Source organism: Meles meles, chromosome 10 (assembly GCF_922984935.1).
Source record: "Meles meles chromosome 10, mMelMel3.1 paternal haplotype, whole genome shotgun sequence".
Classification (NCBI taxonomy): Eukaryota; Metazoa; Chordata; class Mammalia; order Carnivora; family Mustelidae; genus Meles; species Meles meles.
In genome coordinates this window covers 51,438,994-51,466,655 of record NC_060075.1, presented here as the reverse complement: position 1 = coordinate 51,466,655, position 27,662 = coordinate 51,438,994, and the positions used below count along the sequence as shown (strand labels likewise).

Genomic DNA, 27,662 nt, shown 5'->3' with positions numbered 1-27,662 from the left:
AAAAGGACATTTTAAATATGAGAACTAAAATAAAGAGCATAAGAGGGCAGTGTATAGCCTTGTTTAACCTCAGCTGTGAATTCTGTCTTGGAGAGTTGATGTATGTCAGTTTTCTGGTAGCCTGGTGTGGAAGGAGGCTGTATCTGTCAGCACTGAGGAGTTGGTATTTACAAGAACATTGTGCTGGTTATTTTCTTCTTACCTGTCTACATCCATTTTCCACCATTCTTTGCCTTAGTGCATTGGAATCTAAGGACTACATCACATACACGTCCTTACTCTCTGGCTTCTGGTTGGGTTTATCAGCAGGAGGCACTGTAACACTGGACTTGACCTCTCCTAAAGGGTTGGGAGTGGTAAGGCTTCTTGCTGTTCCTGGTTCCTGGCTACCCCAGGTTCCCTTAACCTTGCCCACATCTTTGTAAATTGTTCCTTCTCTAAACTCCTCTCAGTGGAATCCTTTGAGGGTCGGTTTCCTGCTGAGACCTGACCGATCCAAGTACTTATTCCTCCTGGTTTCAGAACAGCATCTAGTTCTCAGCTATGCCTAATGTTCTCCATGCCAGAAATCCTGTTTTACCTTTCTTCAGACAGTTATCCTCTGGACTTCTGCCAGGGTGAGGGAAGGCAGTTGCCTAGCACTATGAAGTGGGACAGGGCAGGTAGAGGGTCTAGGAAACCAGCCATGTCTTCGCTTTCATTGTCTTCTTTATTCAGCAACCTCTCACTCCAACCCCACCTCCTACCTTTACTCCCAGACCCAGAAGCTCTAGGTACTGATTTCCTAAACCTTTTGAGGAGTCTGCTGTGTAAGTCAGGCTGTTTTCCCCAATGCCAGTTCATAGTTCTTAGTGTCTTCAGCCAGTTAGGATCTATCTTTCATTTATCTCCTTTCCAGAATGTTCCTAATGTCTTGGCTCTATTCCTTCTACTGACCAGGCTGGTTTATACTTTTTTTGTGTAGGATAAAACAAACAAAACAATACAGTAAAAAACCAAAATAATTTACCATAGTTTTAATATGCTTTTTAGAGTAAGAAAGAATAGATGCATGGATTCAATATATCTTAATCTGGAAGTCTCCATAAATATTTATCAAAGTTGAGTTTATGATGAGCATACTTAGAGGATAGGTATTCGCTGTCACCTAGTAAGGCCTTAACAACCAGAGAGTTGGGGCGCCTGGGTGGCTCAGTGGGTTAAAGCCTCTGCCTTTGGCTCAGGTCGTGATCCCAGGGTCCTGGGATTGAGCCCCGCATATCCTGGGATCGAGCCCCTCATCGGGCTCTCTGCTCAGCAGGGAGCCTGCTTCCTCTTCTGTCTCTCTGCCTGCCTCTCTGCCTACTTGTGATCTCTGTCTGTCAAATAAATAAATAAAATCTTAAAAAAAAAAAAAACAACCAAAGAGTTAGGAGTAGGTCTGACATAATCTTAGGAGTATTGAGGAGAGTGACTAAGACCGATGTGTGAAGAGAGAAGGCTGTGTCACTCCTGCATAGAGGTGGGTAGAGTGAATGCCCATAGTCCTAATGCAGTTCTGTGTGCCTGCAATCCAGGGGAAAATGTGCAATTAAAATCCCCAATTCCTATACTGCAGAGTCCCATCTTCCAGAGTTTTTCAGAATTGTAGTCTGATAATAACCTGTATGATAAAAAGATCAAATTAATTTGAGAAATGTGTATATCCCTCCCTTCCCCTCACATTCCCAGATATGTTTCATATTAAAGCCTATGGAGAACTCTGTGATTAGTAATGTGATGGTTTTGTTGCCCTCAGTTTTCTCCAATATTATTTTTATCATGTAACTTTTTGCATCCCATAATACCTAATGTAACAAGTGCTCTAAAATTGAGATTGGAAAAATATTCCATAATTTTGGTCCAGAATAGTTTTAAAGGAGGTGTAATTAAATGACATGGTCAGGAAACATAAAAAATAAATGAAATCTCAACAAAACACTCCTTAGAAATTCCTTATGAATTTTTCTTGATAAATTATGTCTAAAATATGCCTGTTTGGCACATTAAAGGAGTTGACTTGCATTTGAGGGTTAGCCAAACTCTTGGTAGACCCGTTCCAAAAATATATGGCTTTAGAGTAATTGCTATCAAGCCATCTGCTATGATGTGTATGTTTATGTCCCCCTAAAATTCATATGTTAAAATCCTAACTCCTAAAGTTTATTAGGAGGTAGGACCTTTGGGAGGTGATTATTTCATGAAGGTGGATCCCTCATGAATAGGGTTCGTGCCCTTATAAAAGAGGCCCTGGAGAGATCCCTTGCCACTTCCACCTTGTGAGGTTACAGGGAGAAGATGGCCATCAGTGAGGAAGCAGACACCAAATCTGCCAGTGCTATGACCTTGGACTTCCCATCCTCTAGAACCTTGAGAAGTAAGTGTTTTGGTAAGATGCCTAGTTTATGGAATTTTAGCAGCCCAAACAGACTAAGACACCATCCTTTCTTGCCACAATTAGAACTTAGCAGTTACTAATTAAAGCCATTGTTAGATCTTCATAATAAAATAATTTTTTTTCCCTGCATAAAAGAAATAATTATGTTTCTCTGTCAGGGAGCTAAAGGAAAAGAAACATCTAGTTTTGAATGTGTGCATGCAAAGCATTTTCGGTTCATTTTTTCTACCAACTTATTTTGTCCACATGTTTACATTAAAAAAAAAACAGGGCCCATATGTTTAACTTATTAAGTTAATGTAACTTATAGAGCTGTCTCACAATTAACTGGGCATTTGAGTTTTGTCTTTTGTATTTGGTGTTATTTTTACAAATTTTTACAGAAGGGGATAGTGTTCACATTTATTAAGGTCCTATAGTTGTATAGACGTCTGTCAGTTACTGGGCATAGAAATTTCAAATACTCATTTTTATAAAACAGTGAGGTAAAATTTGTCATACACATTGTTTTTCAAGATTTTGGAAATTTTCCTTGGTATAATTTGAAAATGAGATTAAAGACTTTAAATTTTTCTGGTTCTAATATTTTATTGAAATTGTTAAACTTTTCAAGAAGTAAGAACATCTCCTTTTCTGGGTTCCTCTGACCAGATCCTAACTTAAGTTCCTGAAAACATAAACTTCATTAGCAAGATCATTATTTTCTAGAAAACAGAATCCAACAACATGAAGAACTGTTATATTTTTACTTTCCTTGCAAGAAGCTGGGTTTCGAAGGAAGGGATGAATATCTCAATTGTAGAAATAATAGGAATTATGGCCATAGAATTGGTGTTTCATCCCTGAATGCTCCTTATCCCTGAGGTCTTTATGGTCTTGTAGAATTGATTTATGGAAACGTTTTTGTGCATCAGTTTTTGAAAAATTGTTCTTAAGCTCCAGCAGGTCAGTGTGAGGCTTGGCCACTCCAGCTCTAGGAATCCAACCCAGAATAGGTCTTGTTTCCTCATCGTTTTCTACGTCCAAGGACAACTGTTCTTGCTTACTTAAAAAATGTTCTAAATCAAAAGCTTCCAAGTCTGGTTTACTTTCTAAAATACTAGGCTTATTAAGGCTAACAGAGTTTTGACACATACTACACTGGTCACGTATGACAGATTTAAACCGCTCATATGGAATATAATGGTTTGGGTTACAGTAAGGTATATGTTGGGGTTTTAATGCCAGCTGTCTCCAGTACAAATCTTCTATCTTTTTAGTATCTGTGATTTTTGGAAATGTTTTTATGTCACAAATGTTAGCCAGATCTTTTGTTGGGTAACTAGGTGGGGATGCACAGGCAGATAGCAGGTGTTGTTCTTGTTTAATCTTGTCTTCAATTTCCTGTTTTTTATGGGTGGCTCCCGCCAGTGTGTTATCCCGAAGTGCCATCATTTCTGTAGAACTGGGTACAAAGGTATGAAAAGTACACAAAACTCTAGGGGTACAATCTGGACAGGAAGGTGGTTTTTGTTGGACAGTAGCTTCCAGAGGACGTCGGTTCTGAATCAGTCGAGCAATTCGTCCTTCCAAGGGCCTTGGAGGTTTTAAAACAGGATGGAATTTTTCTTGCTGTAGTGGTGGGATAAAAAGGAGGAAATCAGTTAATAAATCTGGCATTGTAAGTTTATCACTACAAGTGGCAGGTCAAATTCATACCCATTTTCACTGAGTAAACACGGGGTGGGTGTAGGAGTGCATATTGCAATGTTTGTTTGCTTATTTATTTATAGACATTGACATTTATGCCCTAATAAACACATGTTTTTCTCTTGTACTAATATGGAAAGGGGATAGATATTTTTACCTGGCTATAGAAAAACTCCTCTATGTAGGAAGTCTTTGCTTTCAAACCTTCAGAGATATTGAAGGGATATCAGGAGCAAGACTTCTGCCATCCCGAACGGATGATGGTAACAGTTATGTGCAGTTATTTAAATCTCAGTGAAAGCTTTCTTTATTTGGCCAGCCCAGGCGTTCTTAAACCTTGGTTGAATCAGAATCAGCTTTGGAGCTGGGAGAAAAATGAGATTCCTAAGCTTGATCCTCTGAGATTGTGATTCAGAGGTTCTGCAGTAGGGCTCAGGAATCTGCTTTTTTAACAAGCATCTTGGGTGAATGCTGAGGCCAGTGATGTGCTGTGCTTAGAGAAACACTCATCTGTGGGGAGCCTGTCATGTCTGTGCTTTTTGAGATGTTTTACAAATACTGTGAAGTATTTCTGGTAACTGCAAAAGTAGTGTGGGTATTTAAAAAGTTATTCATAGATGTCTGTGGTTGGGGGACCGGAGGAAGAGGGAGGAGCTTATGAAGAAGGGGCATGTGGAAACTTCCTGGGATGATAGTAATGTTCATTATATCCGTAAGTGGTTGGGTTACAAAAATATGTGCATTTGCCAAAACTCACTGAATGTATAATTAAAATTTGTGCAATTTCATTGAATGTGTATTTGCCTTAAAAGAAAAACTGCAACAAATTGAGCTCTGTTTAATGATATGCATCTGAATATTTAAAGCTGAAGTATCCTGTTGTCTGCAATTTACTCTGAAATGTGTAAAACATAATAAAGTGTATTGATGGATAGTTGGAGGGATAGAAAGATGGATAGATTATGTGATTAAAAGAAGTATAGTAAATTGCTAATGGTAGAATCTAGATGGTGGGTATATCAATGTTAACTGCAAAATTATTTCAACTTTCCATATGTTTGAAAATTTTAATGACAGTATATTGAAGAAAAATTAAAAAAGAATGGATGGATGGTGAGGATGGAATTGATAGCAGAGATAATACAAATGAGAATGGTAACAAACTGTATTTTGGATTTAGAAAACAAAATGGACTTAGGAGTGTCTTCTTGGATCCTAATTTGCTTGGAGTTGGAGGAATTTCCATCTGTTATTAACAGATCTATTATAACCGTTAGCCAATCAGGTTTGAGTAGATACTATGAAGAAAAAAAGAAACCCCAGCTCTTTGAAATACTGTGTTAAATTTTGATAAGGAAAAAGTCTAGGTTGTATCATATCCTACTTTACAGTGTCCTTTTATGCAAGAAGCAGTTTTAAGTATCTGTATTTCATTCTACTACAAAAAAATATTTCAACACTTTCTACCACTACAACATGCCTTCCCAGAGTCCGTTATTTGTCTTTTAGAAACCAGCAAGACTCACCAAAACTTACTTTTAAACTAACTATTTTAGGCATATTTTATCTTGTTATTAATAAAAATTTAGTTGATGATTTACTTGCAGAATCATTTTACATATAATATACTCGACAACCATCCTTTGTATAATTATATGTGTATTTTTTTGTAAACATGATAAAGCTGCTTTCCTACAGGGTCAAATCTGTGGAAATCTGGACAGCTGCTAAACATGCTTGACAATGTCATATAGTGTTTTTTAGTATTAGAGAATATTTGCTGCAAGTGAAACATAAAGGAAAAAACCCTTCAGTGAATGATAAAGCACAGTCTGTGTAACTACTTCAGGTGTTTCGGTTTTATCACCTTGGGAAATAATTGAAGCTAATGTAAAATAAATGCGTTCAGTCTAAAAAGAGTTCATACTAAAATATCTTATAGTTACCTTTTATGGATCTTTCCACAGTTTATATCTTTGAAAATACTAATTTTGTTTTAAAAACTTTGTAGTTTTATAGGATAAAATCTAGACCCTAAATAAAACAACATATATGTATACTATTACATCATTATATTTCATGTATACAAGTAAACCAACAGATGATAATTTCTGTTACTAAGGGCTTGATCATTTCTCTCAGGTCATTTCACATAACTGATTAAAAAATCTGTATTAATATTTGCAGAGAATTTATTGCTTTCAATTTTAATTCAACAAACTCAATTATTGTGGGTATTAGGAAGAGGTCCTATCTCTTCAAAAGCAGTGTACAAGATACACAAATATATAAAGATGCATGGAATTTATTAAGAATCGCATTAAAGGGTAAGCATTTATAAACCAATTCCTTTGTAAATTTTAGAAGAGTAGTATAGAAGAAAATCTGTTTAAAAAAAGAAAACATAAAACACCAGCGCTGTGAATAGGAAAAGAAACCTTGCCTGTTTTTGAAATAGTGGACAAGGGTATTCAAACTGGTTCAACTCAATTCACAATTAACTTCTAAGATGAGTTAAATTTTCCCTTTGCTAACTTGGTCACCAGGATTCATGAAGCAAAGAAAAAGTGGTAGGAGCCTAACACCTGGATACTTTCACCCTAAATAACTGAGAGTTGACTGCAATTACTTACAGGCTCTGGGTCAAATCCTATCTGTCCAGTTAACTCTGCGACCTCCTTTTCATGGTAATCATCCAGTTCAAGGGGATTCATGGGCCCCAGACCTTAATGGAAACATCACATCTTATTACATTGTTAGAGTAAATGAAGGATGACACTTAAATGACCTTTTATAGAAAAACTTATCCATTTCCCTTTGTAATATAATTAAAACAAATAAATTAAAAATGAATTTTACCTCCTAGTTTCTCACTAAGAGAAGCTTACCACCCACCCTAATTTCTTTTAGTACTTAGATTAAGAAACAGGGAAAAACACTAGAAGATATAAGCTATATAAATATAAGAAGATATAAGCTATATAAGATAAACAGCATTTCTCAAATATTCTAATTTTGTTCTTTTTACTTGGATTAAAGTAAACCCATACCTGTAAAATCATGAGTGTACGAAGTGATCCAATGGGACCTCTCAAGATTTCTTTGTATGTTGGCTTCTTTTAGAGAGCTAATAGGGTCCCACGAATTTAAAGAAGTGTTAGGAGCGAAGGTTTTAGGAGGTTTTGGGTAGAATATAGGCTTGTTTTTCTCAACGCATTTAGGAAACTAGAACATGAACATAAGAGTTTATCGTCATTAATGTTATCTAGTAGAATAAGGGCTGATTGACCATGTCAACAGGAAGGAGGGTAAAGGAAATTCCAAGCTGAAATCAGATACTGTTTTTTTCCTTCATTAATTACTAACATTCTTCAACTTAATCATATTTAGAGTTAAACACAATATTTTATCAACAGAATGGTGAGGTCTTTTCTGAAAGTTTTTTTGCTTTAGCAGGGACTCTGTCTGATAATGTACATTGGAGAAATGTCCCTGGGAATACTCTACCTCCAGTAACCTTTTGTTAGAGATATAAAGGCTCTGAGGTACTCCTTTGGCTAAGTACAGCCAAAGTTGTGTGCCTCCCACTTCTCTTTCCTTGCCTGAAATGGCACCATTTGATATACTATTTTTTTTTTTTTTTTTTTTTTTTTTAAAGAGAACGGGAGGCAGGGATGAGGAAAGAGAGAATCTTAAGCAGACTCCACGCCCAGGGCAGAGCTCGACACTGCTCATTTAACCTGAGCCTAAATCAAGAGTCTGATGCTTAACCAACTGAGCCATCCAGTGCCCCATTTTATTGATTTCTGATGAAGTTTAAGTCACTCAAATTCAAATAAAAATTTTTATTCTGTTGACATAACTGTTTACTATGGATTTTATCTTGTATTTTCAAAAGGAGGTATAAAAGTAAATGAATGAGGGAGTTTCATCGTAGTCTTTTTGGGTCTTTAGAAATTCACTTTTTCTCAGATTGATGACACTCAATAAATATTTACTGATTATCTATATGTGCAAGGTAGTTGCAGGGAACAAGGATGGATCAGAAACAAGTCATCCAGGAATATTGACTATAGGGGAGATAAGGCATGGACATAAATGACTATAAGATGAAAAGTAACTCTTTGTTATAAAAGAGGTTAAGAAAGAATTATTTGTTAAAAAAAAAAGTAAGAATTATTTGTAATTCAGAGGAGGAAGAGATTGATTCCAGCTGAACAGGGAAGTAGGGCTGGGAGCAGAGAAGAAGGGAGACAAGAGACCATGTTATGTTACATTACAGAAATAAGCCTTTAAGGACATGCAGAGATGGGGAGGCCCAAGGAATAGTAAGAGCAAAGGTATGGATGGTGGTGGAAGTATTGAATTAACTTTCTTAAAAACTATGCATTTGCCTGACAGTCAGGCCCACCCTTACATTTGCAGGTCTTAGGGCTAGAGTATAGTGAGAGCCCACATTCCATCAGTCTAAGCAAATAAGCTGCTAAAGAAATAAAATGTGTTTTATTCTTCTACCTTAACAAAATACCTTCATGACAACTTGGAAGACCACGTTCAAATTTAGACTTCTTCGACTATCCTAATTCTGTATTGGGATATGGTAGTTCAAAGTTTTTTTTTTTTTTAATTTATTTGACTGACAGAGATCACAAGTAGTCAGAGAGGCAGGCAGAGAGAGAGAGAGGTGGAAGCAGGCTCCCTGCTGAGCAGAGAGCCCGATGTGGGGCTTGATCCCAGGACCCTGAGATCATGACCTGAGCCGAAGGCAGAGGCTTTAACCCACTGAGCCACCCAGGCACCCCTGGGATATGGTAGTTCAGAAAGAGCTAGTCGGTGGCCCTTGGCCTCAGCATCTCTTACGGCTTTCTTCCTGCCCCCAATTCCATCCCAAATTACGAAGTGTCTTGGATGTAAGGGGACCCTGGCCCTAGGTTCAAGCTCCATTATGCCTTTTACCTCTGCTTCCAGTAAACAGCCACCACTTGGCCACCCCTTTGAGCTAGAGGTATATACTAGCTTAGAAGCAGTGTCAACCCCTGGGAGGATGGACCTGAGGAAGAGACTCCCACGAAGGCCCTAGTACTGGGGTCAGTGCCATTTTGTCAAGGATTTCTTCAGTCCAACATCAGGCTGGGGTGGGAGACTGGGGAACATGGGCTCTTGATAGATATATCCCCTTGTACCTGTAAACATTCTGTGCCATAGGGAGGGGTACAGCCAGAGGAAGGCTAGAACTGGACCAAAAGGCATGGGGCCTTCTAAAGTTCTAGATCTAAGGGTGATGCTGATTATAGCAACCCTTTGAAGTTGGAATGATTCCCATTTTCCATATATGGAATAGTCATGGTAAAAGGCACTTGACAGAAGACTGTTTCAAGTATTAAGTAATCACCTCTATAAACCTTTAATAAATATGTGGCTTGTTCTTTGTCCTCTCTCTCTCTTTTAAAATATTTTATTTATTTATTTGACAGAGAGAGAGAGCACAGCATGGGAGCAGCAAGCAGAGGAAGAAGGAGAAGCAGACCCCCACCGAGCGGGAATCTGACATGGGGCTCCATCCTAGGACATTGGGATCATGACCTGAGCCGAAGGCAGACACTTAACGACTGAGCCACCCAGGTGCCCCATTCTTTGTTGTCTTTATCATGATTTGCAAAGGCAACTTAGAAATAAGGACTTCTTAAAAAATATTGTTCCAAGGGACTGGATTAATCCTGTGTCTTAATCTAGTTTAAATAACTGTAATGATCCACTGAAATGCAGGCAAGGGTACAGAGGAAGAAAGAAGGGGATGTGAGATTTTATTGGAACCTGTGGTATCTTGGAAAGAGTTTAAAAAATCAGGAATAGGGACACCTAGATGGCTTAGTCAGTTAAGTGTCTGCCTTTGGCTCAGGTCTCAGTTCAAGTCCCACGTCCAGCTCCTTGGTCAGTGGGGAGCTTGCTTTTCCCTCTGTCTACCACTACCCCTGCTTGTACTCTCTCTCTCTCTCTGACAAATAAAATCTTTAAAAAAAAAAAAAAAGAAGGGCACCTGGGTGGCTCAGTGGGTTAAAGCCTCTGCCTTCAGCTCAGGTCATGAACCCAGGGTCCTGGGATCGAGCCCCACATCGGGCTCTCTGCTTAGCAGGGAGCCTGCTTCCTCCTCTCGCTCTGCCTGCCTCTCTGCCTACTTGTGATCTCTATCAAATAAATAAATAAAACCTTAAAGAAAAAAGAGTCAGGAATATTTGAGAGTGGAGAGCTGGCCGATTTTCAGTATGTTAAGGCACTGGTATTCTGAAAGGATGGTGAGAGAGGGGCTGCTGGTGATCATCCATCCGCTCAATAGGAATTCATTGATCCCATATACTATTCACAGGGTGACATTTGTGTTTGATATGCAAGACAAGTACAAAAGCAGGAAGGAATTCCGGTTCCTGAGATATTATGTAGCTAGGCAGATACTCCAGTCTACAAAGGAGTGGTGTCAATTGTTTTAACTGTGAAATACATTTTCAGAGGAGTAGTGCCATATAAATTGTAGTTACATTCCCCGGTAGCCCATAAAATCTGTGTAACTCATAAGTCGCCTAATAAACATTTACTGAATACCTGGTACATGCACAACTATATATAGGCATCTAAGGGTCTGTGGTAAGGACCAAAACTCCATAAGTTGCCACAGAATAACAGAAATTAATACTATTATAACACATTAAAAAACCCAAGAAATTAAATATCGTTTTTTGTTCTTAGTCTTGAATGATGGCACTTAATCAGGTTTAATAGGGGGAATAGGAACAGGTTCATTTTGGAGACCACTCTGCCCTTTGGAGAGCTTAGTACTGGGTATCCTGGCTCCTTAGTGGATCTTGTTTCACTTTAATTCTTTTATGTCAGCACCATTTTACATTAAGTTGTGATTAGAAATTTTTTCATTTATATATGAAATGAATAGAGAACACAAAAGAGAGTGTGTGTGTAAATAAGAGATGAGAGACTGGTAGAGATCCTGTCCTTTGGTATCTAGCTAGGACTTGGGAAGAGAGAGTTGAAGGGAGAAAAGGTTGCACAATGGGAGGAAAGTCTGCCTGTGATGGAGGAGGAAGAGTGGGGGGGAAGACCATAAATGGGGAAGCCTTCAGGGTAGAGAAGAGAGAGCCTGTCAGTTTATTTCCCATTCTGGGTGTGTTAGCTGTTGCTGGAGATGAGCAGGTGGGAGGGTGGGGCCCAGGGTGCTGGTGGTGATGGGACGGGGAACTGTGGGCAGCCAGTTATTTGATGACACATCTCTAAAGGAGGAACCTGTGTCCTTGCCAAATCTATTGTGGTTAGTTGAGGATGAGTGTGGATTATGGGTGTTCTTGTGGAGAGACAGAACTGTCCTAGGAATGAGGAATGTATCTCTAGGAGGGGAATGGGAACTTCAGATTAGAAAAATAGCAGGTGGTTCAAGCAGGAAACCACAATCCTCTATAGGGGTGATAGGAGTGGATGCTCTTTCCAAGAGAAGCCAAAGGTCTCCAAATATTTACAGTTAAGGAAAATTGGATAGTAGGCTCAGTTAGGCTTTGAAAACGGTTTGTTGGTTAGAGAGGTTTATGGCACTTGACCTCTGTGGTTATTATAATCTCATCTTACTGAAAAGATCATTACAAGGGGCAACTGGGTGGCTCAGTTGGTTAAGTATCTGACTCTTGATTTTGGCTCAGGTCATGATCTCAGGGTCATGAGCTTGAGCCCCTGTGTTGGGCTCTGAGCTGAATCTGGAGCAGAAAGTAACGTTTAACCCTAAGCTTTCTGTCTACTAATAGCGCTGAGTGCTCTTACATGCATTTCATTCTCAAGACAACCCTACAAGGTAGAGTGCATTACAATTGCTATTTTATCTATGAGAAAACTGAGGTAGTAAAGGGTTAAATGTATTATTCAGGGCCATACAACTGATCAATTTTAGAGCCAGGAGCTGCATCTCTTTAAAATGTATACTCTTTACTAAATGTTACACATGTTGTCTTATTGGCTTGGATAGAAACACTAAAATATGGTTTCTGGGGTTTTCTGTTCTATAGCCAGGAGATATATTATGGAACGACTTAAGTTACTCATGTCGTTACCCCTCCTCCCACCCTCAGAGAATGGCGATTATAATTATGTCATCAGTTATGATGTGAGTAGAGTATAGCCTGAGAATTGGGATTTCTAAAAGCACCCCAGGTGATTCTAATGTGAAGCCAAGGTTGAGAACCACTGTTCGAGCAATAGGAAAGGTAAATACTATAAAAATATTCTCCTTTAACAAAAATAGAACATTGTAGATAAAGCTGACCACTTCCCCCAGTGAAGTGGTGAAACGCAGGGGAGGACGAGTTTAGGCATTATCCTAAAGGGGGAAAGATGAGTCATGAAATATTCCCATCAAGCTCAGTATCAATTTTATTTTTCTTTTTTTTGTCCAGCAAAGTGCAAAACTTGATTAGAATTAGGGATAAACCAGAAAAATAATTGAGAAGTTGACGAGATTAGAATAGATTAAAAAAAAGATTAATCATTGGAAGAAGAGTCAGATAAATCAGTTAAAAATATTTACATACAAAGTGCTATGGGAAATATACATATTATAAAATATTCCATTTTTAAAGAGCTTGTAATTAGTTGAAATACAAAATACGTGTGAAAAATTACTGGTTATAATAAGTGTTACAGAGGGGTGCCTGGGTGGTTCAATGGGTGAGCCTCTGCCTTTGGCTCAGGTCATGGTCTCAGGGTCCTGGGATTCCTCAGAATCCATATTGGGTTCTCTGCTCAGCAGGGAGCCTGCTTCCCCCCCCCCTCTCTGCTTGCCTCTCTGCCTAATTGTGATCTGTGTCTGTCAAATAAATAACAAATTTAATAAAAAAGTGTTATAGAAAATCAAAAGAGGAGAAATCACTTCTATTGGAGTAATAATGCTTATAAATTATAGCACTTCCTGTTTTTCAAAGTGCTTTTATATCATTCATATCCTCATATCCTGTGAAGTTTATAGGACAGATTTTACTGAAATCATATAGGTATATTTTACTAGTGAAAGCTCAGAGAAGAGAAACAATATTTCTCATATCACCAAGAGAACAAATGGCAGAAATAGGAATAACTAGAACACATGTCTGCTGATTTGGTTCACTTTTTGATGTGCATCAGAAACAATGAGAGTTGCGCTGAGCCCTAAGGAATGAGCAAGTTTGAGATAGGCCAAGAGGCCGTGAAAGGAGAGCACTCCAGGAATGGGACATGGCCATCCACCTGTTCAGGGACCGGGAGCTGAGCCAGGCTGTAGGAAGTAAGGAAGGCCAGACTCTGAAGGATCATTGGAGCTCAGTTAAAACCTTGGGATTTACACTTAAGTAAAGTGGAGCTAGTCAAGATTGTTGCAAAGGGGCAAGACACAGGGACAGCAGCGTTTTCCTGAGCAGGATGAAGGGAGGGAGATTGAAAGAAAGAACTGAGCCACAGAGCTGGAGACTTGGGCTATAACGTGTGATGACAGAATAGTCTCAAGAATAACTTCTATTTCTAGGTTGCTTTGATATACAGTTTGCATGGAAGAATGAAAGAGGTCCAGTAAGATAGATGGTTCTTTAAGGATTTTTCTTGATGTACAACTTTACAAAGAACAGACAAGAAATTGCTTCCTTCAGAGGCGACCGTGTGACACTGCAGGGACCACACTCCAGCCTGCCACAGTCATCGCCTCAAATAAAACTCAAGTGTTCTAGGGGCGCCTGGGTGGCTCAGTGCGTCAAAGCCTCTGCCTTTCGCTCAGGTCATGATCCCAGGGTCCTGGGATCGAGCCCCGCGTCAGGCTCTCTGCTTGGCAGGGAGCCTGCTTCCTCCTCTCTCTCTCTCTGCCTGCCTCTCTCCCTACTTACGATCTCTATCTGTCAAATAAATAAAATCTTTAAAAAAAAAAAAAAAAACTCAAGTGTTCTAGCCTTGTATAATTTTTTCTTGCCCACCTCATGGATTCTTAGATGCAAGAGGATGATATATGGAGAATGCTTAGCACTGCCTCTCACAAACTAACTGGTTAGTGTCAGCTCTTGTAATTTTCAAATGTGTAGATCTTTTCCTTCATGATTTAAAATTTTTTCTTGCTATCTACGTGGAGTCCTGGTATAGAGGTTAAGAGCAGAGACTGGAGTCTGACAAGCTTGAGTTCTATGATTATAAGATAGTCACAAACTCTCTGAGCCACAGAAATGGGAATGATGAGGTTTTGGAGTTCATGTAAGGGCTAAGTGATATATTGTATCCAAAGTGCTTAGTGTGTAGCAATTTCTCAATGCACAGTGGCCATTGTTTTATTTTTGATTCTACACAAATACAGTGCTTCGAACAATAAATTATAAGTCTTCCTGAAAAATTTTCATTTACTCTGTATATTTGGAGTTACTTAATATACGGTGAATTATAAGCATAGAGTTGGGGGGGTACACAGTGAGTGAAACGCAGCCCTTCACCTTCTTTCAGTGGGGAACCTTTTTTTGTAATCATGGAAATATTACATAACTGCCCAAAGTATATGAAATCAGCTAAGAAAATAAAGAATATGTATCATGGTCAAAATCTCAAGTTTTTAAACCAGATAGAAAATAGAAGAATCCATCTTTTGGGTTTTTATAAATGTATACAGTAAAAACATTTTTTACTTTGTTTTAAACACACATTTTAAAAGGTACTTACATCATAGTATACACCCTGGCCTGGCCAAGTCAAGCCTTTCTTCTTTGAATCCACTGGAAGATCAAGCAGTTCATATCTGTAAGGATTACCTGAAATTTTCAGGAAGATCACAGTTATATATTGAATATATAAGAACAGTTTCCTGTGAATGGGGTTTTGGGGTCCAGTAAATAGAAACGAGATGATGGGGTAGAGAACAATGCAGGTGCACGTTTTAGCTACTGCTATAGCTTTGTTTGAATTCTTCCTCCTCTTAATGAGAAGCACATGGGCCACACACAGTGAGACTGAGTCTCTAACCTGAGGTGTGGCCAGCAGCACAACAGAGCCCTGTACTGCACCTCTCTGATTAATGAAAGGGATTCCCAGGTAAATTGTTAACTTTTTTTTTTTAATTAACATGTAATGTATTATTAGCCTCGGGTACAGGTCTGTGCATCATCAGTCTTATACAATTCACGGCACTCCCCATAGCACATACCCTCCCCAATGTCCATAACCCAGCCACCCTATCCCTACCCCCACCACCCAGCAACCCTCAGTTTGTTTCCTGAGATTAAGAGTCTCTTATGGTTTGTCTCCCTTCTGATCCCACCTTGTTTCATTTTTCCCTTCCTGACCCCACAAACCCCCAACGTTGCTTCTCAAATTCCTCATATCAGGGAGATCATATGATAATTGCCTTTCTCTGATTGACTTATTTCGCTTAGCATAATACCCTCTGGTTCCATCCATGTCGTTGCAAATGTCAAGATTTCATTTCTTTTGATGGCTGCATAGTATTCCATTGTGCATCTCTACCTTATCTTCTTTATCCATTCATCTGCTGATGGACATCTAGGTTCTTTCCATAGTTTGGCTATTGTGGACATTGTTGCTGTAAGCATTCGGGTGCACATGCCCCTTTGGATCACTACATTTGTATCTTTAGGGTAAATACCCTAAAGGCTTGGCAAATACATTTCTATACCACCTGATTTGGGCTTTCCCTGACCAAATATCAAGACATAGAATTAGGACTTGCTTACCAAAAAGTTATTGCAAGAGAACATTTTAAAGACTCTAGCTTCTTAGGTATTAGTGGTGGTTTGATAAACTTTATCAAACACAGCATGGCCTCCACTGGTCCTGTAATAAGTTCCCCATTAAAGAATGCTCTAACATCCATCCTCAGGGGTAATAAGAGTGACGGTAGGCATTTAGTGAACATTTACCATGTACCAGCGCTGTACTAAGTGTTTTATATCTATCATCACATTAGCATGAGGAATGTATTGTTATTTCCACTTTAACAAATGAAACTGAGGCACAAAGAACATAAGCAGCTTGCCCAAGATCACACAGCTGGTAAGTTGAATAATTCAAACTCAGGCAATGTGGTACTAGGGCCTGTACTCTTAACCCATGTACTATTGATTTCTGTTAGAGAAAAGTTAAAGCAAGTGTAAAAAAAAGAGTACGAAACCTAATGCAATAGTAATTTTTGAAAAGGTCATTTATAAGGTCATACAATATATTCTTTTTTTTTTAATACTCATCTTTTTAAAGTCCTCCAAGAGGAACTTTGCTATGGTCCATGGTACATGGCAGAGCTAGAATTCTATCCATGCAGTCTGACTCCATGGCTCTTAAACACTCCACTATTATGTCTCTCAAAATGTTACTATGTCCTAATGAGGTACTGAAGTCGATATTGATGATGGTAAACATTTGGACCTCAATATTTATGTACAGAGGAACTGCATTATCAGACAGGTCTTGGGTTTTCCCTTCCTCACAGCCTAAATTTATTCAACAAATGTCTTTCTCTGCCAACCATGCACCTTTTCTGTCACCTTCAATTACCTCTTCTCTAGTATATTCAGTCTTTCTCCATAGGTTTTTTTTCCTTTGTGTTAAGGTGTCTAGTATAGGGGAATCTTGATGACTAGTATATGGGCTTACTATCCCAATACACATCTGGAAAGACCCCAAGGTTTGCATCTGAAGAAGATGCCCCAAGGTGTTAAGAGGACCTAAGCAAACTGTTCCCATTTCCTTCCGAGTGTTATTTCAGTGACAGCCTTTCAGTTTCATCACAACTGCTATATTCATGTCTAGACCCTGATGATCTGATCCAAATATCATCCTTGTGCTGATCGCCTGAACTAGGGTGAAATCTTGAAGAGGTAAACCATGAGAGAGGGCAGGAAGGAAATGAAAAAAGAAAATACAGGTAGAATAAAAACAATGCTACAGTGTTTGGTTTCTGATTCTACCATGGAAGGCTCTGTATAAAGAAGAAAAGTTAAGAGCACCTGCGGAGAATCTGATGTCCTTGGTCTGTGGTAGGGTCCCAGATAATTCTAAAGTGCAGCCACCGTTAAGAACAACTTTCATAATCTACTGGTAGGTCACACTTTTGTGACTTGAGTCCTTTGCCCTACTTAGTTAATTTTATTATTGAATACAATTCAAATATGAGAAGACTCTATACTGTTCAAATCACATTTACCTCTTGTTTTCAGAATCCTTGTTTCATAAGCCTTCGTTGGCACAGTGGGAGGAAATGGCTGTTGGCTTCGGGCTTTAATGCCTGTGTAGAGATCCTTAGGTGATGTAAACGTCGGGAACATGGCACCGCGGGAGATGTGTGTGTGGTATGGGTGTTCAATCGGATATGAGGAACAGATTTCTCTGAGATTTAGTTGAGCAAACAAAACAGAAGTGCAATTGAAAAAAATTAACCATCAAGTATTTATTGGGATTCTTCTGGCAGGTACTGTTCTAATCCCTGAGGATATGACAGTGAGCCAAAGTCCCTGGACTCATGGAGTTAGCTTTCTGGTGGAGTATATTCCACTAAACATGAGATTTTCTTAATTTTGCTAGATAAATTAATTTTTAAAGTAAATCATACTGAATTATTTATTGGTTTATAACTCTCACGACTATTGCAGAAGATATATGAAATTTGTAGTTTTTAGAATGCTACAGGAAGTATTTCCAGTTGCTTTTCAATTCCTGCTGCTTGTTTTAAGAGGATCCCAGTACTTTATTTTATGGGATCATTTTGGGCATTCAGTATTCAGAGTGATCTCTTATCATTTTGCATTGAACTTTCAATCTAGGCCATCTGTTTCTTTCAAGCAGTCAATCAACAAACTATCCTGCCTCTTTATGTATGCAGTACTGTTTAGAAATCAAAAAGCTGAAAATTGCCAGTGTGCTGATGGAAAAAAAAAAAAAAAACAAGTTAAAAAACCCACAGGGATATAATTTTCCTATGATTTGAAAAACTAGCAGAGTTTTTTTTTTTTCTTTCTTTATTTATTTGACAGAGAGAGAGAGAGATCACAAGTAGGCAGAGAGGCAGGTAGAGAGAGAGGGGGAAGCAGGCTCCCTGCCAAGCAGAGAGCCCGATGTGGGACTCGATCCCAGGACCCTGGGATCATGACCTGAGCTGAAGGCAGAGGCTTTAACCCACTGAGCCACCTAGGCGCCCCTAGCAGAGTTCTTAAAAGAACTAGCAGAGCGTTAAAAAATTTGTGAGAGCTGGCCCAGATTTGGGCCCCTACTGCTTCCTTGGCTCACTGATGCAAATCTGTACTGAATTCAGCAGCCGTGGCATCTTGGTGGGCTCTCTGAAATACCTAGCAGTATAAGATTCTTAACAAGTTCCTGGTCTCTCCTAGATACGACAAGAAGTTAAGGTTGATTTGTAAGAGAAAAAGTTGACTCCAAGCAAAAGTCATTTACAAGGCCGCTAGTTTTTTGTTTTTGTGTGAAGTGATTGGTTTTCTTGCCCTTGTCACAAACTCTTCTCAGGTGACACATTTTTGCCTTGGGTGTAGCATCATTTTATTGTGAATCACTAAACACTTTTCTGACTTATTTACTTTGCTTAAAAAGCACCACATCAACTACTACATGTTTGGTATGAGGCACAAGCTCATCAACTCTGTGATGACATGAGAACACAGAATCAAGACTTTCATTCCTCAATTCTAACTGACTGATGTCCCTCGTAATCATAAAACCACTAGCCTAGTAACTGCTTTGAGTGAAGCAATACTGGCTGTACTTCATTTTATAGAAGACACAATAATTTCCATTTATTCAAAATAAATATTTCCATTGTCTAATTTGGTGGCTTCTGTAGTTAACTATCCCTCTTGAATTCACTTCCCCTTACAAATTGGCTTGAAAATAAGTGATCATTTATAGTTTGAGCGAACTATTTGTGTGAATAAAACAGGAATGAACACATTTTTGCTCATGGAGAGGATGTCCAGTCTAAGTTAGGAAAAGGTTGGAGTTTATTGAGGTCTAGTAAAAAGCCCATGTTCTAGGGGAAGTTCTTGGACATTTAGAGCCTTGGGTGGACTGCAGGTGAAGTGGTCAGGAAGCAGGGGACCTGGGCAAGAAAGATAGAGACCCTGGGGACAGTGGAGAATGAAATGAGAAAGGCTGGGGTTCAAATACTGTCCAACAGTCAAAGACATTTAGTCACAAAACATATTGGAAAGAATGGCTGAGTTAATAGAGTGTAATGATTGTCTCAATATGTGCTAATTAACTTACATATCTGGGAAAAAGATTTGTCCTGATTCTCTTGGATTTTTTCCTAGTATGTGTCAGTTTGAGCAAAGATGGATGAATTAGTGGGAATGGGGAATCAATGAGGGATTAAGTTCTTAAACTTCCAATGCTATTTCCCACAGACTTGATGAAATTTAAGGAAATGTGGTATGACTGTTTCATAAAATGGTCACATTTGTACAAAAATATCTCAGTGGGTAATGTGGAAGGTCCTGAGACATTGTATCTACTGTATGAATAGGAATTATACTCAGAGGACATTGCCTTGACATATTAATCCCAACAATAACTACAACAACAGCAACAACAGTAAAGCATTTATATGCTGGACCTTGTGCTAACTGCTTTATTCTAACCTTTATCAGAGGATCATTCAACAAACTAAATAAATGCTAGCATGTTCCCAGAGGTCAGGGCAGGGTGGCCCCATTTTCAACTAATCTGATGTTGGTTAGGACTTCCTGACAAAGGCCATTACATTGGTTTTCATTGTATCTTGTTCTCATCACAAAGACATGAACGGAAAGTAGAGATTGAGGCCAAGATCATGTTAAATTACAAAAAAAGAACCACAAAAATTTCGTAAGCCATTTTTGTCCCCTGGGGATTGGTTCCCTTGATAGAAAGCTTGCAAAATGTGTATACATAGTTATTGGGTCCTTTTGGTTTTGTCTGTGGCTAGGATTTTGGCTTTGTGAGGAAGGGATAAAAGGTTAGGAAGTTAGGAAGGCATGGAGAGATCCTGATTAATTATGATCATTTGGGATGAAGGCAGAAATTTTTTCCCCTCAGATTCTAGAAACTGTTTCCTAGTTAATAGTATTGAGTTATTTCTGGTAATGATTTAGCAAAACATATTTTACTCTAAGACCTGCAAGCTATGGACTCTGTGTGTCTTGAGGCTATGTATAATACAATATTTTATTCAGTATCTTGTATATACTATAAAGGTTATTTTTGTTTGTTAAAAAATCTGAGTAAAGTATGGATTTTAGTAATAGCAATGCATCAATAATGGCTCATGAATTAAGACAAATATACCATACTAATATAGGATGTTGTTAATAGGGAAATTGGGTATGAGGTATATAGGAGTTCTGTACTATTTTTCAAGTAATTCTGTAAATTCAAACTGTACTAAATTAAAAAGTTTATTTAAAAAATTTTAGCAGTATATAATACCAGCCTCTTCTCCCATTTATTAAAAAAATCTTTCATGAGGGGTGCCTGGGTGGCTCAGTCGTTAAGCCTTTGCCTTCAGCTCAGATCATGATCCCAGAGTCCTGGGATTGAGCCCCACATTGGGCTCCGTGCTCAGCGGGGAGCCTGCTTCTCCCTCTCCTACTTCCCCTGCTAGTGATCCCTCTCTCACTGTGTCTCTCTCTGTCAAATAAATAAAATCTAAAAAAAAAAAAAAATCTTTCATGAAAAGGTGTATTTATCCTCACACTGTCTGAGGATTGCCAATATTTCTTTCTTTATTGTAACAGGGAAGGAAAATATAAGTATATACTTACCGTACTGTTGAATTAGGTGGTTTGGGTATCCTGGAATAAAAACAGGAAATAAATCCCATTTTTTAATATTAAGGACTTTTTAAAAGCATGCACTCCTTTTAGAAATTTGCTTAAGAATAATGATGTATCCCACTTTCAAACTACAGTGTCTTTACGATAATATTCTTGATTGGCTTTCTGGAACACTGGATATTGGCCAGACAGATACGATGTCCTCATATCTCAGTTCTGTCGATCCATCCAACTTTAGTCCCACTCACCACCCATTTTGCATTTCCTATTTGTAGTGCAGGTGCAGGACTTACTGCTTCTAATGATAATATGGTTTTGGTTCTTATTGACATTCACCCTCATAATCAGGCAATAGCCAAAGTGCTCAGAGGCAGCCTGACACCATGCATGTGGTGCAATTACATGACCTAAAGTGACCTGAGTCGGGCCTGGTGGGACAAGATGTGTAAGTACTGTGTGTGCTTTGTCCCTTTGCCCAGGATTGCTGATCTCTCTTGATAGTAAATATTGCCCAGTTGACAGAAGGGCTAGAACAAAACTGAATAAGTTCCTGGAGGCATGTCTTTTCTGAATCAATTCATTTGAGGACAAAATCATGTTAAATTACAAAAAAAGAGCCACAGTTGTGTATTTACTAATTACTCTGAGCCCTGCGTGCCAAGAAATAATACTGAAGCTCAGGAGCAAAGTCCACACTAGAGACGGACTGTTACCCGCTTTTATTGGACTCAACACTTAGTTTCAGCCTATGCAGATATTTCTGAAATATTTCAGGCATGAAAAATGAATATAATGTTATCTGTTGATAGCAAAGATCCATAAAATGGAGTATACTATTCCATTTTTGTAAGTTTATTTAGAAAGTGGTACATAAGCTATATAATTTTTTGAGTCCACAGTGCATTATAAACACATAGTTCACATTAATTTTAAGAGATTTATATCTTTCTTTATTTGGACTTCAGGTTTATAGGCTTGGAACTAGTTAAAAAAAAAAACCTGAAATATATCTTCCAGTTATATTTGTGGTTGAGTTGGGATTGAGGGGGCAGTGAATATGAAGACTCCCAGGGGTATTGAGTTACTAGGGTGGCTATGAAACATTAAATCAGCATCTAAAATTTTTCTCAAGTGACAAATTTAGCTATGCTATTGACAAGTATATACCTAAAATGCATTTACTTTAAAATGGAAAAAATAAAGGAAAGCTTTTCAAAAAATTACAAGTTTGAAAGTTTGAATAAAAATTAAAAATGCTCAGAGACAGCAGTTCCTTGACTTGAACCAGTCCATTATTTTACTACGTTTGCTTTTCAAAGTTTACTGATCCCAAAGGGATAACCAGAGCCTAGCAACCACAAAATTCATGTCTTTTTGGCTCCCTCTTGTGGCTGAACTCTGTATTAACTTTCTTCCTGTAAATAGTCCCAACAGTTCTAATAGTTAAAGAAATGGTATTTTCATTGTTAGTTCAGTGTTGTCAGTGTTTTATTTTTATCTGAAAATTAAAAAGTATGCTTTTGTAATAATGTACACCAAACTACTTCAAAGAGGAAAACATAATATACTGGAAAATCATTCCTCTAAGCAAAGGATAAATTAAAAATATTCCTTATCCAAAAAGGAGACTAAAGGAGTAATTTTATTAGAAATTATTTGTTAGTTGTCATAATTAACCTCTAGCCTCATAAGATCCTGATGAAAACTATTGTTGAGGGCACTGGGGCATTTTCTGTGAACCTTTTAAGAAATTTAACTGATTCTTACTAGATTAACTAGGTCAAACGCAGGGAAAGGGACCCAGATGACTTGTGTGAATTCTTTCAAACATTACTATTCCATATTTTGTGTTTTTTTTCTTGTTAAATGCCACAAACTCTTAGTGGGTTTTGGATTATTTGTTTTATTTCTGTTTCTTTGGTCTTGGTTTCTATTATTAATGATATCTGTTTAAGAAAAAAAAGGAAAACTTTTTCTAAAAGTTCCCATTTTGGGGCTTTTTTATTTCTCATATAACTCATTTTTACTTAAAAAAGTTATTTGGTCCGATATAAGGAAAAGAAACCCCAAACTTACAAAGAATCATTTCCATAGATGTCACTTTTTTTATTCTGCGTCAAATAATAGAATTGTTCAATAGGAAGTTTTCTGAAAAGAAATGATTAAGTTGTGATGTCAGATATAAAAGACAAATAGACTAATATAACCATATTTATATGGAAATTCAGTATATGAAAAGTGGCATTTTAAGTCAGTGGAAAAGGATTTACTTTTCAGTAAACAATGCAGGAAAAGTTCACTAGCCATTTGAAAAAGAATAGATTTGTATTTCATACTGTGCGTAAAGATAATTTCAGATGGATTAAAAATCTAAAGAATTGGGAAAAAATACAAATATTAAGATATATAAGAATATGGTTTTTTCTTTGTGGTGGGGAAAACTTTTTTTTTTTTTAAAGGGAGAGAGGGGGAGGTGAGGGGGAGAGGGAGAGAGAGAAAGTTAAGCCAGGCTTGTGCCCCAGGCAGAGCCCAGTGCAGGCTCAATCTCAGAACCCTGAGATCATGTCCTGAGCTGAAATCAAGAGTCCAGTGCTTAAGTTACTGAGCCACCCAGGTGTCCCAGGTGGGGAAAATATTTTAAATTATATTTTTCTTTTAAACTGGAAATCTAAAAGGAAATTTGGTAACATCAGCAGAAAAATTTTTGAAGACAGATTGGAATAAAAAAACTAAAAGTTTGGAAGAAATTTTTGCAAAAAGATATGTAAAGGATTAATATCTAGAACATAAGAATCTGTAACTAAAAGACCATAAAAATGGGCAAAGAATAAGATCTGAAAAGGGAATGTAAATGACCATATATAAGAAAATATAAACATAAGTTCTCGATCAGAGAAATGTACTCTGGTAACCAAGATAACCTTTATACTTAATAGATGGGCAAAAATTATAGTTTGATAATATAACACAGTTGTCCAAGGGTATGGGGATGTAGATATTTTTATATACTACCATAAGAATATAAAGCATTTGGGCTATATTACTAAAATGGAAAATATTCATATATTGTGAGCCATAACTTTCACTAAGGATTTTCCCTAGAGGAACATTTGTGCCTGAGCTCAAGAAGGCCTGTACAAGAAGAATATTCATTACATATAGTTAATGCCAAAAAAAGAGGAAAACAATATGAAGATGGCTAAATAGTCCATGATGCATCTATATTGTGGAACACAAAGAGAAATTAAAAATAATTTAATAGATCTGTGTTTACAGTCTCTAGATTGTAAAGAGAAAAAAAGAACCAAGTTGCTTACTACTATATATCCAGTGATTCCACGCATAAACAATATAATGCATATATTTTCAGTGGGTACATGTATGATTATGTAATTGTGAACAAAAAGTGTGAAGGAGACATACCAAAGTGGTAACAGTGGTTCCCTCTAGGAAGGAAACTGGGTTTAGTGAGGCAGTGGTCAAAGGAAACTGGACCTTGTCTTTGATTTTTTTTTAGAAAGACTTATTTTTTTAGAGCAGTTTTAGGTTCATAGCAAAGTTGAGAGAAGATAGATTTCCTGTACACCCTTCGTCCTCACACATACTAAGCCTCCCTCATGATTAACACGTTCCACCGGAGTGGTACATTTGTTACAGCTGATGAACCTACATCGTTACCACCTAAAGTTCATAACTTCCATTAGCCTTCACTCTTGGTGCCTGTAATGTTTTAGGATATATTGTGGTGCTCAACTGTCACTTGTGGCTCCCAGTATCTTTTAAATACTCATCTTTTATCTCATCTACCCAAGATAGGTTCTAAAAAACTTGTGTTCTCAGCCTCTGAGAATGGTCCTAGAGTGTGAGGGTTATTTTTACCACACAAGAATGCTAACCAAGAGAGCACTACAGTTGAGGTGCTTCATAATTAGGTAGATAAAGTGACCAACACCGTGAGTATCAGTCAGGCCTTCTCCAGTCACCCCAGGGCTTGCTCCGTGGCTTCATACACTGAGTTACCATGGAGGCAGGACAGAAGTCATGGGTAGATTCAGCAACATGAACTTCTCTTCATACTGACCTGGCCACATCTGAGTTTGCCAGCAGAAGTTACTAACTCTAAGTATCTCATAGAGAAAAAACTACTTAGGTGTGCTAGTCAGCCCTCTGGGGGCAGGTTGATTACATTGGACTCCTTCCATCAGGAAAGAGATGATTTATCCCCGCATGAGTATATACTTACAAAGATAGATTTGCCTTTCCTTCTTACTATACGTCTGCCAGTTACATCACCAGTGGCCTTACTGAATACCTTCTTCGCTGCATGCCATCTTACAAAATACTACTTTTGACTAAGAACCCAATTTACCACCAAAGAAAGAAAGCACTGATTGAATTTAGAGGACACACTGGTCTTATCTTATTTACAGAACGTAGACGAGCCTAATGAAGATTCATTTGTGGCTGAAGCTCGTCCTCAGGAGTGTGGCACATGCTCTGAACCAGTGACCAATAAATGGTTTCTCTAGCCAGAATGGATGGTGTAAAAAAATGAAGGGTGGACGTGGGACTGGTACCTCTCACTGTTACACTTACTATTACACTAGAGAAAAATTTTACTTCCTTCCCCGCCACCTTGAGTTTTGCTGGTTTTGAGGTCAAGGGAGAAATGCTTCATCAGGAAACACAATGGTCCCATTGAATTGGAAGCTGAACTGATGATGCGGTAATTGGGGTTCCTTATGATTGGGGGAAGCAGGCAAGAAGGGATTATACCAAGTAGATTGGGATGATTGATCCTGAATGTCAAGAGTAAGAGGACTGCTGTTATGCCATGATGGGGGAAAGGAGTGTCTCTAGAATCTAAAGAATCTTTTGGATACCTCCTGGTATTGCTTCTAGTGGCATAAGTTTAATGGAATACTGGAATAGCTTCACACAGGCAGAACCACTAATTGCTAGATCTCTCAGGAAGAAAACTGCAGGCACTGCACCAGGTCATGAATTCCTACCAGCTCATGTGCTGGCTGAGGGAAAGGGAACTTGGAGGTAGGTATGTAATTATATTAATATATAGATAATGATATTATACATAGTATGTTTTTATAGACAGTAATATATAATTATAACGTGGAAATAGTATAACATTTATTATATTTCTAAATATTAACTAGTTTTATTTTTTTCATTCACCTTTTCCCCTTATTTCTTTATTACTCTTTATAGGGTGTTGATGATGGTTTACTTCAGTAAGTGCATAGCTGTGGATATCAGGACAAGGTTATGACTGAACTGGAGAGGAGAACATCACCCAGAGCTCTTGGACTTGGAGCTGCACGCAGGAACTGATAAGACTCCGAATTTCCCCTTTTGGGGTGGTGAGTGCATTTTCATTTGTATGAAAAAGTCTTGCGTTCTCTTACTCTGGCAGCAGTTCTCCAACTTTGTTACATGATAGAATTACCTGAGGGGTTTCCTTAAAATGCGGATTCTGTCTCAGTCAATCTGGGGTGGGGTTCAAGATTTTGCTTTCACCGTTTCCTTGATGCTGCCGGTCCATGGACCCCACGATGAATAGAAAAGTATATTATTGTCGTTGCTGCTATTATTTAGCGTGGCAGTCGGCTGGCTGGCACAGATGGCTAACCTCTTTATAACACCCTCTCTACATTTTGTTAGTTTTCCACATTTTGAATATCCCATTTGCCCAGGAAGAATCCAGAAAATCCATTTCCAGCCTCTTGAGCAACCAGGGTGCAAATGTGTACCTTCTGTTCTGCCAGTCATCCATATCTGCCCTAGACTTTGATTTGAATGTGAGTGGCCTGAGAACACAGGCTTCTTTGTGAATAGAGTAATATAACCAGGTTGTATCTCAGTGTCAGTAGTTCCACTTCAGTTTTTTTCCATCGTACGGTAAGTCTTTTTGATTTTCAGATTCAGTTCTTAATTTCAAGGGAACTTTCTTGTGTATCTCTGAGTACTTATTTCTGTTAGATGTACTTATTATTTGTTGTTTTACTTGTTAGATGATCTACATTTGGGACTTTAGAGTTCCTTATGATAAGTAATTATGCTTATCTTTTTAATTTAGCATATCTTTTTATTTTTATTGCTTTAATATCCTTATCTTTCCCCTCTGCCTTATTGATTTTCAGTCACATCTATTCTGTTTCTTGCTGCTGCTTTTTGTACTAAATTTGTGCGTGCTTTTGTGTAGTTGTTTTTCTTATTTTTTCCCCTTAGCCCTGTGATCTCCCCTTTTATAATGTTCTATCATTTAATCATCTTGTTTTTTTTTTTTTAATTAGATTCACATACTTATTTTGTCCTTTAGAGAATCTACTTTTGTTTCCTGGGCTGTTTTTTCTCAGACTAGTTTCTTCATGTGTTTTATATATTTAAAAAATATGTAATATATATATTAACATATATATCATATCTTTTCTTTTCCTGTTTTACAAAATTGCCTTACCATATGTTCTCATGTTGCATGTATTTAATTGAACAGCTCTGTCTAAACCCAGCTATTTGTTGTGATACAGTGTGAGTCAATTCTTGATTCTGTCATCTGAAATCAGTTTGCCTTTCTGTCTGTGCTACAGGCTTGACGACGGAATATTATTGTCTCCGTATTTCTTTACCCTGATGGGATGAAGGTGGCAGAGAGTAAGTGCTGAGGTTGTGTCAGATAGAATACAAGCATCTGGGGTACGACAGTCTAAGATCCTGTTAAA

General features: G+C 38.0%; 1 protein-coding gene across 1 annotated transcript in view; it reads right to left on the bottom strand.

Annotated features, from left to right (window-relative positions):
- Window positions 1–3,208: 3,208 nt before the first annotated feature.
- The window catches only part of C10H7orf31 (chromosome 10 C7orf31 homolog), a 41,089-nt gene continuing 16,635 nt past the window's right edge, over window positions 3,209–27,662 (bottom strand). The window contains exons 3-9 of the mRNA XM_046021281.1: window positions 23,002–23,073; window positions 20,914–20,943; window positions 17,310–17,491; window positions 14,816–14,904; window positions 7,156–7,330; window positions 6,739–6,830; window positions 3,209–4,027 (exon numbers count right to left, since the gene is read on the bottom strand). Of these exons, the coding sequence (XP_045877237.1) occupies window positions 3,209–4,027; window positions 6,739–6,830; window positions 7,156–7,330; window positions 14,816–14,904; window positions 17,310–17,491; window positions 20,914–20,943; window positions 23,002–23,073 (1,459 nt within the window). The remainder of the gene's footprint in view (window positions 4,028–6,738; window positions 6,831–7,155; window positions 7,331–14,815; window positions 14,905–17,309; window positions 17,492–20,913; window positions 20,944–23,001; window positions 23,074–27,662) is intronic.